General features: G+C 43.3%; 1 protein-coding gene across 1 annotated transcript in view; it reads right to left on the bottom strand.

Annotated features, from left to right (window-relative positions):
• The window catches only part of HPD (4-hydroxyphenylpyruvate dioxygenase), a 157,509-nt gene that overhangs the window by 76,910 nt on the left and 65,329 nt on the right, over nucleotides 1–15,270 (bottom strand). Inside the window, exon 4 of the mRNA XM_086942984.1 lies at nucleotides 11,213–11,317. Coding sequence (XP_086799110.1) covers nucleotides 11,213–11,317 — 105 coding nt within the window. The remainder of the gene's footprint in view (nucleotides 1–11,212; nucleotides 11,318–15,270) is intronic.

Here is a 15,270-nt window from a genome sequence, read left to right as displayed (position 1 = left end):
AGGTGATTACAGCTATTAAGGCCAGTCCAGGTTGTAAAGCCCCTGGCCCGGATGTGGTCCTTCTGGATTTATTTGAGAACAATCTGGAATTGTGGGCACTTCTTGTTGCCAACATCCTCAGAACAGTAGGTCTATTTACTAAGGTCTCCTCTTGGCCTACCTCCCTTATCACAATATTTAAGAAGGGCAATCGGGAGGACCCAAGATATTGCCCCATTTCCCTCCTGGACTCTACGGTAAAGGTGTTGGGCCACTTCCTGCTACCCCATTTGGAGACAAGGGCAGAGTAGAGTGGCTCTCTATCAGATATCCAGTACGGGTTCAGGAGAGGGATGAAGACAGAAGACCAGAGTATTAATCTTTTTCTCTTCCTGGAGTAATATACAATCGCCAAGCCTGGCACTCTTCACCTGGGTTTTATGGATTTGTTCAGTGCTTTCGATCGTGTATTCCATTCGGAATTGTGGGGTATCATGGAAGGCCTGGGCAAAGATAGAGCAGTCACTAACACCATTAGGGAAATGTAATGCACTCCAGCGCTGCTGTTAGGTTCGGGCTGGGTAGGGAGAGCTCCAAACCATTTAGGGTGTGCAGGGGCATTAGAAAAGGTTGTGTCCACGCAACATTCTTATTCTCCCTCTATGTAAACCATCTGGAGAGGTGAAGGTGTGGGGACATGCCCCAGATTGCCAGCCCTATTGTATGTTGATGACGCCGTCGTCATGAGTTGTACACCGGTAGCTCTGATGTGTCTTCTGAATGCTTTTGCCTCCTTATGGAGGGGCTAGATATAAAGATTAATACTACCAAATCTTTTGTAATGTCCTGCAGTTATAGGCCAGGCCTGAGGTCTGTTTTCAAGCTTCAGGCAATCCCTGTTAAACAAGTGACTAACTTTAACTATCTGGGGTAACCTTCAACTGCACGGGGTCCTGGTTCCCGCAGATAGATAATAGAAACAACCAGCTTGCAAGGAGTATGAATGCCGTTTTTTCCTTTGGTGCCAAATTGGGCAAAAGATCGCTCACTCACATGGTGGGTACTATCATGCTAAATGTGTTGGACTGGCTACCTACGGTGCAGAGGTGTGGAGCTCTCAGGCGTTAATCCCACTACAGACCACTGAAAATAAATTCACATGCCGCCTCTTGGGCTTACCACCGTCCACCTCCTCTTTTATTACACACAGGGATTTAGGGCTTACGCACCTTGAGGATATTTTAAGGACTTAACCATTTTTATTGTGGGTCACGATCTGGGTAAACGAGGTACTCTCCCTAAATACCCTGCTAATTTGATAATTAAGGAGTGCATGTCTCTTTCATGGTCCCTAGATATTCCCTGGTTGAGTGGCGTTAGGGCCTTGACAGTGGCTGAGGACTCATTTGAAGAGCCCTTGCGATCCCTGCCCACAATACCTAAAAAGACACTGAGGGATATATGTTTTATGTTCTGGAAGGAAGAAAGACGTGCCAGGGTGTCTGCACACCCCTCTGTTATTCATTATTTGCCTCTTGATCCCTCCAGATGCATACAATCATTTTCATCATATGATGCACAGCACTATAAGTGCCTTATTTTGCTCAGATTTTGCCTCAACATATTCCACAGACTAGTCACTTTCCCTTAGAGTAATGACTGGTCACATAATCGTGTGCCCTGCACATGTGATCAGGTGCCAGTTCAAAGCACTTCCCATGTAATTGTTTGCACTTTTTACTCTGCTCATAGATCTATGGTTGTTAAACCCTTTCTTATCAAGCACTCCTTGCTTTGTTGCGCAAAAGCCTTGCACCTTTTACAATACTTGAGATCAGAGGACATTGCTTTTATGGTTTATTCCTTTTTGAGGCTGGCGCTCAAGACAAAGAAATTGCACGACTAGCTCCGCCCATAAGAATGACACTTTTGTATACTAAGATGACAGACTAATTTTAATCTTGTCTTTTGTATTGATTGCACATTTTATTTTACTGTAGAACTGCATTTTACTCCATGTATTTTTAGTGTTTTTATGGACGATGTCTTATATTTAATACATTAAATCAGGAACTGAATCCTCAGAACTATACTTTATGTTCACTATAAACTGTCATGATTATTTTAGAATATTTTGTTTTTATATCATTTTATGGTCTATTCAATATGACTGAATAAAGTTGGCTTGACTTGAGATGACAGTCATCTAATGATCATCTTTCGCTACTGCTTAATGACTTCAACTCAGTTTTCCCCCCTCTGGGAGGTTCCTTAGATACTGAGGATCATGACATTGGCAATTCTGCACAGCCCGAGCCTTACCAGGACCTAGTGGGGTAATTTAGACTCCTTAGGATTCGCCTATTTTGACCCAGAGGTGATAGTCTGTCCCAGGGGAGTGGACTTCTCCTCATTCCATTTCCCAATTTATAGTCCATTTGATTAGGAGACCTTTTGATAAACACAACAGGAACAAACTTGGGGCAGCATGTCCAAATTGTGTTAGCCCTCATATAGTGGCGGTGACACCTGATGATGATCCAGGTGCAGTACCCTTTTTATCTAAGAAGGGGGAGGACCAGAAGAAAGGGATTGACAAACTTCTGGAGACTTTGGGCCCTATAACCCAGATAATGGAGATCACAGAGGGCACACCAGTTTCCGAAACCCCTGTCGATTGATCTGTTCTGAGAAGCTGGAGACAAAGAGCTATAATTATTTTGGGAAATGCCAATGTGGCAAATGCAATGGAATGACAAAATGACTTTTGTTGATGAGAATCAATCTGGAATATGGCTCGGTTTAGCTGCCATTGGCCATTAGATATGTGACCACTTTGTCAAGGATATCTGTTCTTCTGCTTAGACATTAACTTTCCTGGAAAAATCTAAAAAAGATCTGAGTAAAGTATTTCACCCTTGTGTTTTTCGAAGGGCCGGTCAAGGCATAGGTCGTTGTCCCGGCCTCGAAAAACAGAGCTCTTATCGTCCAGTCATTTATGTCAACAGAGGGGCTCACTCTGTGGAGTTCAATGACAGCCTTCTTTCTTCAAAGAGGAGGCCTCTCCAGAGAAAGTTTCATCTTGGCTAAGGATATTCATGAAAAATTACGGTAAGTCATTAATGCTTTGCAATTTTTTCCCTCAACAATGTTGGGTGGCAGACTCAACCTCTTTCTTCGCAATTGGAGCCTTAATATATCACACCAATTGATATTACAGACCATCTCTTTTTGTATCTAAGAAGAAGATAAAGCTAATAAGGAAGTATAGGCGCTACTCAAGATGGATAGGTTTGATTCTTATTAAAACAGGTATCAGCAAAATTGACTATGTTACTCTGTCTTCTATCATTCAGAAGGGTTTCTGATGTCAGAGCGCTTCAGGTGCCTATCAAATCTTTTTCTTCACTGGGTGTCACTTTTTATATAATTACAAATACTAAGACTTTGTCTACCTCTGTTTTGTATCCTGCTTTCCCAGATTATACAAATATTGAGGGTGGTTACATGTTTTCATTCCTATGAATGCCAAACATTTACTTTCTGTCTTCCATCAGCTTCTAATTTGTTTTAAACAAACTTATGCTCCAGTCTCGCTTTCAACTCTGCCAAGATGGGTGACATGGATCATGGCTGAGGTGAGCATTGATGTTTCCCTTTTGGCGGCTCACTCAACATGAGGAGCCATGGAGTCCATGACTTATCTTTCATTTGGGTGTTTGGAGAACAGATAGGATGAATGAGTCTACATTTAAGACCTTTAATTATAAACCAGTTCAGCATGTTTCTTGTGATGTTTTGGCAAAGCTTCAAACTTGTCCTAATTGAGCCTCTGGTCTCGTAATAGAATGGAAATCTCCCCCACTAACGTGAACTGAGGTTTGGAATCTATTAAAGACATAGAGATGAAGACTATCTAGCCCTTCCTCTCCTTCAAATACAATTATGAATTTCTATCTTGTAGTTTGAATGGAGATTAAAGCCCCTTGGCTTTGACAAGGTTATCCAACCGATTGTTTTCACTCCAATGGGAATTGTTGATTCCCGTCTTTCTGTTGCGCAACTTCAGACATTTCTTTTTATTTTTTATTTTTATTTATTGGCAAATTCAAAACATAAAACGTAAATATACAGGATAAGCAATATGAAATGATGTGGTATACATGGATTACGAGGTACATACACAGATATATATAAACAAAGTTCTACCTCAGGAAAAGATATAACAATTAAGGGAAAGAGTACTGAAAAGAAAGATGAAAAATGATAAAATAGAGAGAAAAAAAAAAAACAGAAAATGGAGTCAGAATCAATCAGAGGCCCTGTATCTGGTTTCCCCTTTCTTCATTATACCATCTGGTAATAGGTTCCCATATCTGTTTTCCTATTGCTCTCATTTTCCTACCTCTTGTGGCGTATATTGAGATTTCTTGTTTATAGATAGCTATAAAACGGCTAAGCCACATATTAAAGGTAGGAGGCTCTGTATCTTTCCACCTAGCTGCTAGAATTATCCGTAACACGGCGTAACCCAAAAAAAGTACCGCCTGTTCTTCTCTATTGTGTTTCAAAGAGTCATCATGACCCAATAGGAGCAATGTTATAGAATCATGTATTCGGTGCCCAAAAATTTGGGTCCAGAATTCCAACATCATAGTTTTAATTGTAACCAATGTAGGGCATTCAGCAAACATGTGTAGGAGATTTGCGAGTGGTTGTTTGCATCTGGGACAGTTATCATCAATCCTAAGCCCCCATGCAAACAATTTAGCTGGCGTATAATATAAATTATAAATGATTCTATAATATTGAGCCGTTAAGTTAGAGGCTATAAAGTATCTTGTTGAAAGGGCTAATGAGAGATCTAGATCTACATTTGGATTAGCTAATTTTAGGGCCCAAGATTGTTCCGTGCGCTCTAAATCATCAGGGGTGTTGGCCAAAAGTAACTGATATAGGACCACAATTCTAGTAGATTTTTTCCCTATAATGTCTAAAAATGGGATATTATCTGGTAGAATTTTTGGTTTGGTATTATAGATACTAGCTGATATTTGATAAAATTTTAAAAAATCGTTCGCGGGGACATTATATCTCGCTTGAAAGAGCTCGAAAGAAAGTGGGAGATTATTACCAAAAAAATCTCCGATTGTTTTAATACCTAGGAGCTCCCACCTCTGGGATCTACAGTCATTAGGGATATTAGAAAAAATTTTACATTGCCATAAAGGTGTATATTTTGTATATGTAGGAAGCCCTAGATGTTTGCCAATAGCTTTCCAGACTAAACGAGCATCTAAAACAGTCTTTAATTTAATTTTTTTGTAATAAGATGTTTCAACCTGCCTTAGAAAAAGTCCCTTATGTTTTTTGCCAGCTTCAGACATTTCAAGGAGGTAGTCTTTAGCCGTTTTGACTTTTCCTTTATTAAATTTACAAGGATGTTCTTCTGACTGCAAAGGAAAGGGGTTTTACTGCTCCGCAGGGAGAGTTATGCTTCACAGTGTAGTATGATTGGCTAATGCTAAGAGAATGGCGATTGCCACATATGGGGCCTCGATCTGGGGATATACAAGCTCTGTCCTCATTCAAAGGGCATAAAACAGGTTCCTTAGATCATTACTCACTGTTCCCCAGTCCACCCCCACTTTTACTATTCACTCAGAATTGGGGGTAGGGTATGTCTCAGACGCTATAAAAGCCGCCCCTGTTATTTCCTGGTTAAAAACTTGGTTAAACGAAGAGATTTCACTTAATCATAAAATTCTTGAAGATTGCTTAAGTCTGGATGGAGTTTTAAAGATCCCTTGGATGATGTATGTAAAAACTATGTTAACCCAGGTGGGACGTATTGATCTTTTTTAATTCCCCCGAGAGCATCCGGAAGGAGGATGTCAAAACAATTAAGGAATCACTGAAAAACCTATTTATAGCAGAGCGAGAGGAAATTGAGCTAAAGAAAATGACAGTGAGAAGGAATTTTGCACTTAAAACTGTCTCAGGTCCAGAACCAGGTCCAGACCCATATCTGGTATTCGTCAACAAACCTTTCCACCGCTTTCTTTTAATTAGATTTCGTTTGAATTTAATACATTTTCTGTTGGGCACATACTATAGATGGGATACTCCTGATAATAACAAACCCTGTGATTGTGATCATTTTTCACCTCAGGACACATTACATTTTATTATGTTTTGTGATCATTACGATAAAATCAGAAGAAAATATCTTGTTCCCATCCTTAGAGAGGCTCGCTTCTTACAAGTTAGGCCTGCGCTTTTATTTCTGCAACTTTTGCACAATGCACAAGTCACTTTTCATGTCACTAACTTTTTAGTAGCAGGAGTACGTATTAATAAAAAGCGCAGCAAAGGCAACAATGGATTAATTATAAACGAAATATCTTAAGTTTATCCATAATAGATAATAGATATATTGATGTTATAAAATGTTTTAATAGTCTTTTTAAACTTTCAGATTGTTTATATTGATTGTTCATGCATATGTCACTTTAAAAATAGTCTCTTTGATGATATGATATACGATCTACTATGTATATATATTATGTACATATTCTTTGTTATTGCCTTCTTTTTTATATTTTGTGTGTAATTTATGAATTGTATCCTGTGTCTTTTTATGATTTTCAAAAATCGAATAAAAGTGATTGACTGACTGACTGATTGGCTAATGTATTATGAGATCACACCAGGACGGCATGCCGACTTATTCCTATATGCTTGTAAAGTTTTTTCCATGTTGGATGTTTCACTTGCTTTTTCTTTGCTGCTAGATTTCCAGTAAAAGAGACTTTAGTCATAATATTTGCCTCCCTGTCTTTATTGGAATCTAAACCTCCTGTCACATTAGTGGGAGATTTCCATTAGTGGCGACTCTGAACAACCTGAACAGGTTCAACATCGAGTCTGGGGTCATAAGGTACTTCATATGCAAGTATTCGACGCACCCAGTGTACATGCACTCAACCTAGCCCACCTGTTCTTGATGAACTACAATGTGATACTCTAGCTAACTTATTTTTAAATAAAGTAGAACAAATTTATCAGACTTTAGGAGGAACTTGTGCGTCGACCCCTGCTCTGAGGAGTCCTGCATCGGCTCCCAATGTGGTAACCGAACCTTTGCTTAAATTAAAGACGTGGCTACCTTCAGACATTGATTATTTTAGAAGTATCTTGGCAAGTATTAAATCAGGCTCTCCCTGCGATCCTCTCTCTGCAAATGGAACAGCCCGCTCTGTGAGGCAGTGGTGCCATCGGTCAGGAAGCATGCGATGGTCATGCCATTGCTGAAAAAGTTAAATGCGGACTCCGCTCAGCTGACAAATTTTCGACCTATCTCCCTGCTCCCGGTGTTTTCCAAAGTTTTGGAAGAACACATGAACGCCCAACTGTCCACACTTGTGGAATCATCCAACTTCTTGCACTCCTCTCAGTCGGGCTCCTGAGCCGGGTTCTCTACGGAGACTACCCTGCTGGGTGTCACGGAAATATTGCACTATGATATGGATGCAGGGGAGACTGTGGCCCTTGTTTTGTTAGATCTAAGTGCCGCATTTGATATGGTTTCTCACACTGTATTAATAAAGTCCTTACAGGCCATGGGCATTTCTGGAGCAGCACTTGGCTGACTGTCCTCCTTTTTATCCGAGCGGACTTTCCAGGTCTTCTCTTCTAGGGCCACCTCTAAGTCTTTTTCCTCCCCGTATGGGGTGCCTCAGGGCTCAATTCTGAGTCCGCTCTTTTTTAACATCTATATACAACCTTTGACAGTGATTGCTGAAAAAGCAGGGCTGGCGAATTTCTGGTACGCCAATGACACGCAGATTATCTTCTCCTTAACGGCTGACAAGAAAGTGGGTCCTTCGAAGTTACAATTGTGCTTGCGTAGTGTTGCATCGTGGATGGAATCTAACCTGCTCATACTTAATGGGGAAAAACGGAGGTGCTCATCTTTGGGAAAAATGTAGAACACTGGGGCCATCAACATTGGCCCGCCGAAATGGGACCCTTACCTATGCCCCCCACCCCCAGGTCCGCAAACTTGGCATCATTATCGACAATAAATTGTCGATGAAACAACGGGCAGTACAAACTGCTTCCACCTGCTTTACCATCCTCAAATGGTTAAAGAAAATCATTTGGATGCTCCCTGTCGCCACCCAGAGGACAGTAGTTTAGGCACTTGTAACATCTCGCCTGGACTATGGAAACATCTTGTTTCTGGGTGCAAACACGGACGTGCTGCGTAAGCTTCAGGTGGTGCAGAATTCTGCAGCCAGATTGCTGTGTAGACTGCCTAGAATGGCCAGTATGTCTAACACCTTGAGAGAACTGCACTGACTCAAGGTGGAAAGACAAGCTAAATTCAAAGCCCTGTGTTATATGTTTAGAATCAAGAACGGCTCCTCACCCAAATACTTGCAAGACCTGGTGCATCCATATCATCCCGCCCGCATGTTACGCTCTTCCACAGAAGAGAAATGTGAAATTCCCAGGTTCAAAATGGTGAGATAGGGAGGGCGCTCTTTCTCTTTCCTCGGCCCAACCCTGTGAAACTCTTTACCTGACATGTTGCGGGAAGAGAATTTGTACTCCAAATTCCGCAAGCAATTAAAAACTTGGCTTTTCAACCAATAATTCTAATTTGGGTTTTCAGAATTTCTTTCAGGACCTGCGCTGGAAAACCCTTGTTGAGTAGCTGTGCGCACTAGAAAATTAACATAGCATGACATAACATAACATAACATAACATAACATAACACCTTCACAGATAGGTTGAGACATGCGTGCATGATTTTAGCATAAATATTTAGGAGGTGGGTGGGCAGTTCCAAGTAATCCTGATATAACAGGTTATAGCTACTCATCGATATACAAGATAAAAGAAATACAGAGAGCAGACATTTGTAACTGACCCCAAAAATAATCCTGCACAGAGGTTTCTCTTCACATCTCGTCAGTGGCTAAGGACCTGCCAGTTGATAATGCTTTATTGTTTTCAACAGTATAAGTTAAAAACATTATCAGTTAGCATTTTCATTGGTGATAAGGAGAGTGAAAACATGCATCCTTCCTTGGCATGTGTCAGTTTGAGTGAGAGAGAAACTGAAGCATTTAATTGTGTTTGACACAGGAAGTGGGACAGAGACAGTGGCATGAACGAGAGATGGAAGATTGTTGGAAGGTTAAGCTGTGGAGGGGAGGCTGGAGCAAGAGAGATGGCATATACCACACAAAGATTTCAGCCCTTTATGATTATGATCAAAAGGGAAGGGACTGTAATGAGCGCTTAGGGACTATGGATCTCAGGATGAGAGTCCTCATAATTGATGTTTGATAGTTTGTGTGCTGCTGAAGGTTTCTCTGGAGCCATCACTGCTGGATGAGTTCCCATCTGGATGCAACCATAGAAACTGGAGGCTACTCAACGTTCCCTCACTTCACATCTACCATTTGTGGCCCTCAATGGGATGGACTGATGAAGCAAAACCCTGAAGATAAATAGATCTTAATGTCATTCTGGATTCAGCTTCCCCGACCACGCTCTTTTTTATTTCCTTGTTCCCAACAACACAAGTTTCCAAATCAGCAGGGATCTGGTAGAGGATTCTTACACGGACACGCTGGTGGTCAAGGAGCCATCTTTGCTGATAAATCCCTAATCACTCCTGTAACCATGTTTCAGCAACCTCCCGAGGCCCGACTATACTGAACTATCCTCGGTTCCAGTCGCCTACGTCACTCTTTAGATCTCTGGCAAACCCACATACGGGACTAGTTTCTAATTGATCACTTACTGAATCCTTGGCTGGATCTGTTTGCATCTAGAGAGTATGCTTAACTTCCGTTAGTTTGCACCAGAAGAATGACCACCTTGGAAAGAGGTATGGGCAGTGGCCACTCTTGTCATTCCATTGGCTTCCAGGACTCCTGTTTGCATTCTTGCCCATTGACCTTCTCCTGAGGTTTCTAAATAGAATTCCAATAGAAAATGCACAACTTCTCTTGTTTGCCCCTTTTTGGCTGTGGAGACTCTGGTCTCCTCTATTGGGTCAGATGACTGACTAAATTGGTTTGAATTCCAGTGTTTCAGAGTCCCTTTCTATGGCCAGACCTTTCTTGCCAAGCTCTGCCTAACCTATGCTTGATTGCTGGAAACTGAAGGTGTAATTTCCTAATACCCGGAGGTGGAAAGAGCAACATTTACGGCCACATGCATCAACCTATTTGCAAAGTGCAAACGGTGCGAATCGGTAAATTCGGCCGTTTGCAATTCCTAAATAAGTTTTTGGGATGCATCAAACATTTTTGGAAAAATCGCTATTTTTAGCGAATTCCAAAAATGCGATTGTTTTTAAGGAATCGCAAATTTGCGATTCCTTAAAAGCAATGCATGATTACTTTTAAAATTGTAAATTCGCAATTAGGGGGTGCAAATTACCACGAGGGTGAACCTTGTGGTAATTTGCGAAAATGTATTAAAATGCTCAAAATTGCATTTTAAAACACTGTCATGTTACAGACACACATGTCCTTAGGACATGTGTGTGTGAAACATACACTTCACTTCAAAATACATTTCAGGGGTGCAGGGGGGGGTCCTTTGGACCCCCCCCTGCACCCATGGAATGCATTAACATTTTGCGAATCGCTAATTGAAATTCGCAAAATGTCAATGCCTTCCCATTGATTCCTATGGGCATTTTGGCCCATAGGAACCAATGGGAATTGCGAAATCGCAAATTAGACTTCGCATAATATTTGCGATTCGGTAAAAATTACGATTTTTACCGAGTCGTAAATATTATGCGATTTAAATCATGCATCCCATTTTGCGATTCCTTATTTGCGATTCCCTAAAAATCGCAAATCGCAAATCGCAAAACCGGACTTTTATGCATGTGGCCGTTGGAAACATTGACTTCGCCAACGGAGGATTTATAATAATTGACTGTACAAGTCACCACTAACGCACCGTGGTTGAAGATTTCTATCAGCCAAAAATGGATGAGGCCATAAACAAAGCTGTGGTCGTTAGACCAAAAGATAAGTGTTCTTCAGGAGTAACATGGACATCTCGCCACCTCAGCCAACATGCTTTCACCAACCATTCACAAAAGCCTTTTGAAGAAATCTGTACAATGCTGGAAAAGGTATGTTCACTACAGGCTGTGCCTTCCTATGGTAACAATACTGGTTGTGTCCTTACCTTATCCTGTTTCACAACGTGGGACACCACCTCTCTGCTGCCAGTCTCCAGGCCTTTGTAAGCAAACGGTTCGAATCCCATTTTATTGCAGTAAAATGAAGCTGCCTTCAAAATGAAAAACGTATTTGTAGTGAGTATCAGAAAACCTCATCCTCTAAAATCAACAACATATATACCTTAGGTAAAACCATTGTTTGCAGCATAGGTATTATTGTAGGCTGTATTTCCACATCCCAAACCTAAACAAAAGGCAACTATATGCTGTGCAGGATCAAAGACAATCAAAGTCAATGAGTGTTAAGAGAGATAGGTGGTTTGTGGGCTGGTAATGCAATGTTATTTGTGTTCTGTAAAGTGGTGCATCTTCAACTCTTTCTTAAAATAGTGCAGCACTGAGGCGGCCCTCTTGGATATGGGGATGCTTTTCCAGATCCTGAGTGCATAGATGGAAAAGCCGGTTGCCTGGTTTTTCTTTTTACACTTCTTAGTTTGCAGTCTCATTTTTCCTGTTTGCGGGTGAGCTTAGAATCACCAGAGATGGGGAGTGTGTTTGTGTGATAAGCAAGAAGATGAGTATAAAAATGGGCTGATTACTTACTGGTAATCTTCATTACTTTGGATACCCTTCCTTGTCCCAGAAATTACAGAATTGAGATATGGCACACCTCTCAAAAGTGTCACATCGACAATTAAAACTTTTACCCCCTCTTTCATCCTAAAGATCCTTTGGACCTGCCCAGCCTGAGCCCATGATATATCTCTTAGACTTCACAACAGTCTGTTGTCGCCAAGCGTTACAGATCAAAGTTGTGTTTAGGAGGAGGGAGGGTGAGAATGTGAGTGCTGGGAGAAGACAGCTATTAAAAGGAATAAAATATACTGGTAGCTAATCAGACCATTACCACTGTAACCCCACCCTTTCCCAGTTCTTACCGAATTGAGAATAAAAAAAAGCAGTACAACACAACTTTATTCACAAAGAAATGTACTACCTTTGTTGGCTTGCTACACAGCTCTTTATATAATGAAGCATAATATAACAAACATTATTTAGATAAAACCAACAGAAGCGGGGCGTGGCTAGCAGCCGAGTAAGATGGCTCCTTAGTTGAGGGGCTCCAGGGATAACGCGGCCCTTCTGACTATCCGAGCAATAATCCGACATACTACTGACTTCCAGGGGCTGGAACCGAGGTCCGCGGCCGGGCGGCAACAGCTGGTGAAACTCCGATGTCAATCCGGGGCTGGAAAGTGGCGAAAACGACGAATGCACAGGAGCGGCCGACCTGCTAGACAGAGACCAGGGATTAAAGTTTGGGAAGGTGCCGCCTTGGAGCGCAAGTGAGCCGGAGCCCGCGTAACTGTGTGCCCGAGACGAATGCCGCCAGCAGCGAAGCTCAGGGACGGAATCTACAGGAGAGAAGCGGCAGTGAGGACGAGCCGAGTCAGCACACCCACAGTGGCCAACACTGAATTAACAACTTTACTGCAAGTCGGGATCGTACGGACCGAACGTGAGACTCGCATCGGAGGGGCATGAACATGTGCGCAGAGCCGATCTCATCCGGAGACAGGAAGCGGGGATAAACAGTATATTAACATCCCGAGAGAAGGAACGAGCACTCCGGTGAAGAGATAGTGGACCTTTGGTGACGAGGTACGGGCGCCACAAAGACAGACCATCAGTGGTAAAATCGGTAGCAACTGTTGTGGTGGCGCTGTGCCTGACGCTGGTGATGCCCCAATGAGACCCGGTAACAGGGCCATTGTTCTTAATGCCTGCTATGGGAGCAAAGCAAACTTACAGGTAGGTCCAGAAGCACAGGCAGCTCGCCAGCTAACGCGGAGTTCAGATTGCCTAGTGAATAGTACAGTTATGGCCAGATACAACCCGCTGGCACAACACGCTCAAACCTACAGTGGACTGTAAACTGTAACCAAACCCCTGACAGCTGACAACCTGCAATCCACCTAAACTCCATTTGCAGAGTCAAGGCAGGCACTTCACTTTGGTGGCGGACGCGCAGACGGAGGAGCGGCAAGAGGCGGGAAGTCCCAATACAGCACAACCAGAGGCAGGGAGCCGTATTTTGCGAACCCGCTGGAGTAGAGGGAAAACTGCAGTGCAGGACACCCGATAACTACACCTACACTGGGGAAAACAGACAGACCCATGGTCACCTTTCCACGCTACAGTGTCAGGCGGAAGACTCAGGCTGCGCAGGCAGTCGTCGACTCCACACAGAAGGAGCCATGGCAGGAAGGGGTCCTAGGAACAGTGCCACACAGGCCAAACTGGACGCATTTGCTTTTGAAAAAAGCTCGATATCTCAATCAGAAGGACGCACACCTACAGGAAAAAGCCCTGAAGGAGACGGGGCGAAAAAAATTACTCTTGAAGATATCATGAAGGCACTATCTAACGTTCAAACCACGGTGGGCTCTATCTCCACCAACGTCTCACTATTACGTGCTGATCTCCACAAAATGACAGACAGAGTGAAAGAAGTGGAGATAGTAACGAAATCACTAGTAACGGACACATCTGAACTACAATCAACCGTCTCCCAGCTTCAAAAAGACAACAAATTGCTTGCGGAGAAACTCAATGACTAGGAAGGGCGCTCAAGACGCAATAATGTACGCATACTTGGCATTCTGGAGACAGAAGGGAAGCAAGCAATGAACCTCTATGTGGAAGACCTCGTGAAAACCAGACTACAACCCAAAGGACTCTCCCACTTCTTCTCAGTGGAACGAGCACACAGGGTACCCGGCGGCAGACCAAAACCAGGGCCCCCCCCGAGACCGGCACTCGCAAAGTTATTTAATTACAGAGACAGGGACGCAATCCTGCAAACCGCAAGGATCTCTCCACCCATAGGAGTGCAAAACTCCACAATAACTTTCTTTCCTGACTACACGGCAGCAGTGTCCAGACGCAGGAGAAGTTTCATAGAGGTTAAAAAACTTGTTGAGGGCCCAGGAATTGCCCTATTCTATGCTCTATCCTGCAAAACTTAGAGTAGTCGCAGATGGACGGACATAGTTTTTCAAGACGCCGGAAGCGGCGCAGGATTGGATCGAAGGATGGCAAACTGTGGGGACCCAAATCGCGGGAAGAGACAACACCGCCGCCGAGAAGGAGGGGAAGACCTGGGAACACAAGGATCGAGACACTCAGAATCAGAACAGACTCCGACTCAGGAAGAGGAATAGACATATGGACCATGCCGTCACCACTTAAAAGATTGCCAGTGGACGACACAAACAAGTAGCTCGACCACGGCTGGGCCAGCCAAGGTAGCGGACCGGAGGGTCTGGGACTTCCACTGGACCTCTTACCCCAGACAAGCAAGTACTATTTTTTTGGGAGGGGAGGAGCACCCTGCTGAGTTGGGGTGGCGGGTAGTTGCAGAACCGCTAAGCAGGGAAGCAGGGAGGGTGGGGAGGGCTAGGGGGGGAAAGTTATATGTTCTTATAGTTTACTGGCGATTATTAAAGGCAATGATAACAGAGAACTACAGCGATCACAAGAGAGGCTTTTAGCTCAAACGACGCAACATGCACTAGGGACGCTGCTTTACCACACGCATGACGAGAGGTATCCGAACGCTTCTACACGCTCCGGACTCGCCTGCCCGGCGGGTCCATTAATTGATACCAAGGGACTGGGGTCCCTCTTGCTCCCACATATTACCTATGGCGTCGGCCTCAATATCTAGTGGCCCGGCAACTATAATACAAGCGACATCGGTAAACCCCCTAAAAATTTTAACATGGAACGTAAGAGGGCTGGTTGACAAAATAAAGAGGGGATTGGTACTGTACGCGCTGAAACGTCATGGCCCGGCGCTGGCGCTCTTGCAAGAGACACACCTCACAGGAACGGCATGCAGAGCACTGGATAGATGGGGGTATACAATGGCTGCACACTCCGAATTCTCCTCAGGATCTAGAGGAACAGGCATACTGATTAAGAAAACGTTGTCATTTATGGTCTTGCTGACTAAGATAGATCAAGGGAGGTTCGCAGCAATACAGGGCCAGTGGGAGGG

Source organism: Lissotriton vulgaris, chromosome 11, assembly GCF_964263255.1.
Source record: "Lissotriton vulgaris chromosome 11, aLisVul1.2, whole genome shotgun sequence".
Classification (NCBI taxonomy): domain Eukaryota; kingdom Metazoa; phylum Chordata; class Amphibia; order Caudata; family Salamandridae; genus Lissotriton; species Lissotriton vulgaris.
Note: the sequence above shows the minus strand (reverse complement) of the source record. Positions and strands in the feature narration are given on the sequence as shown.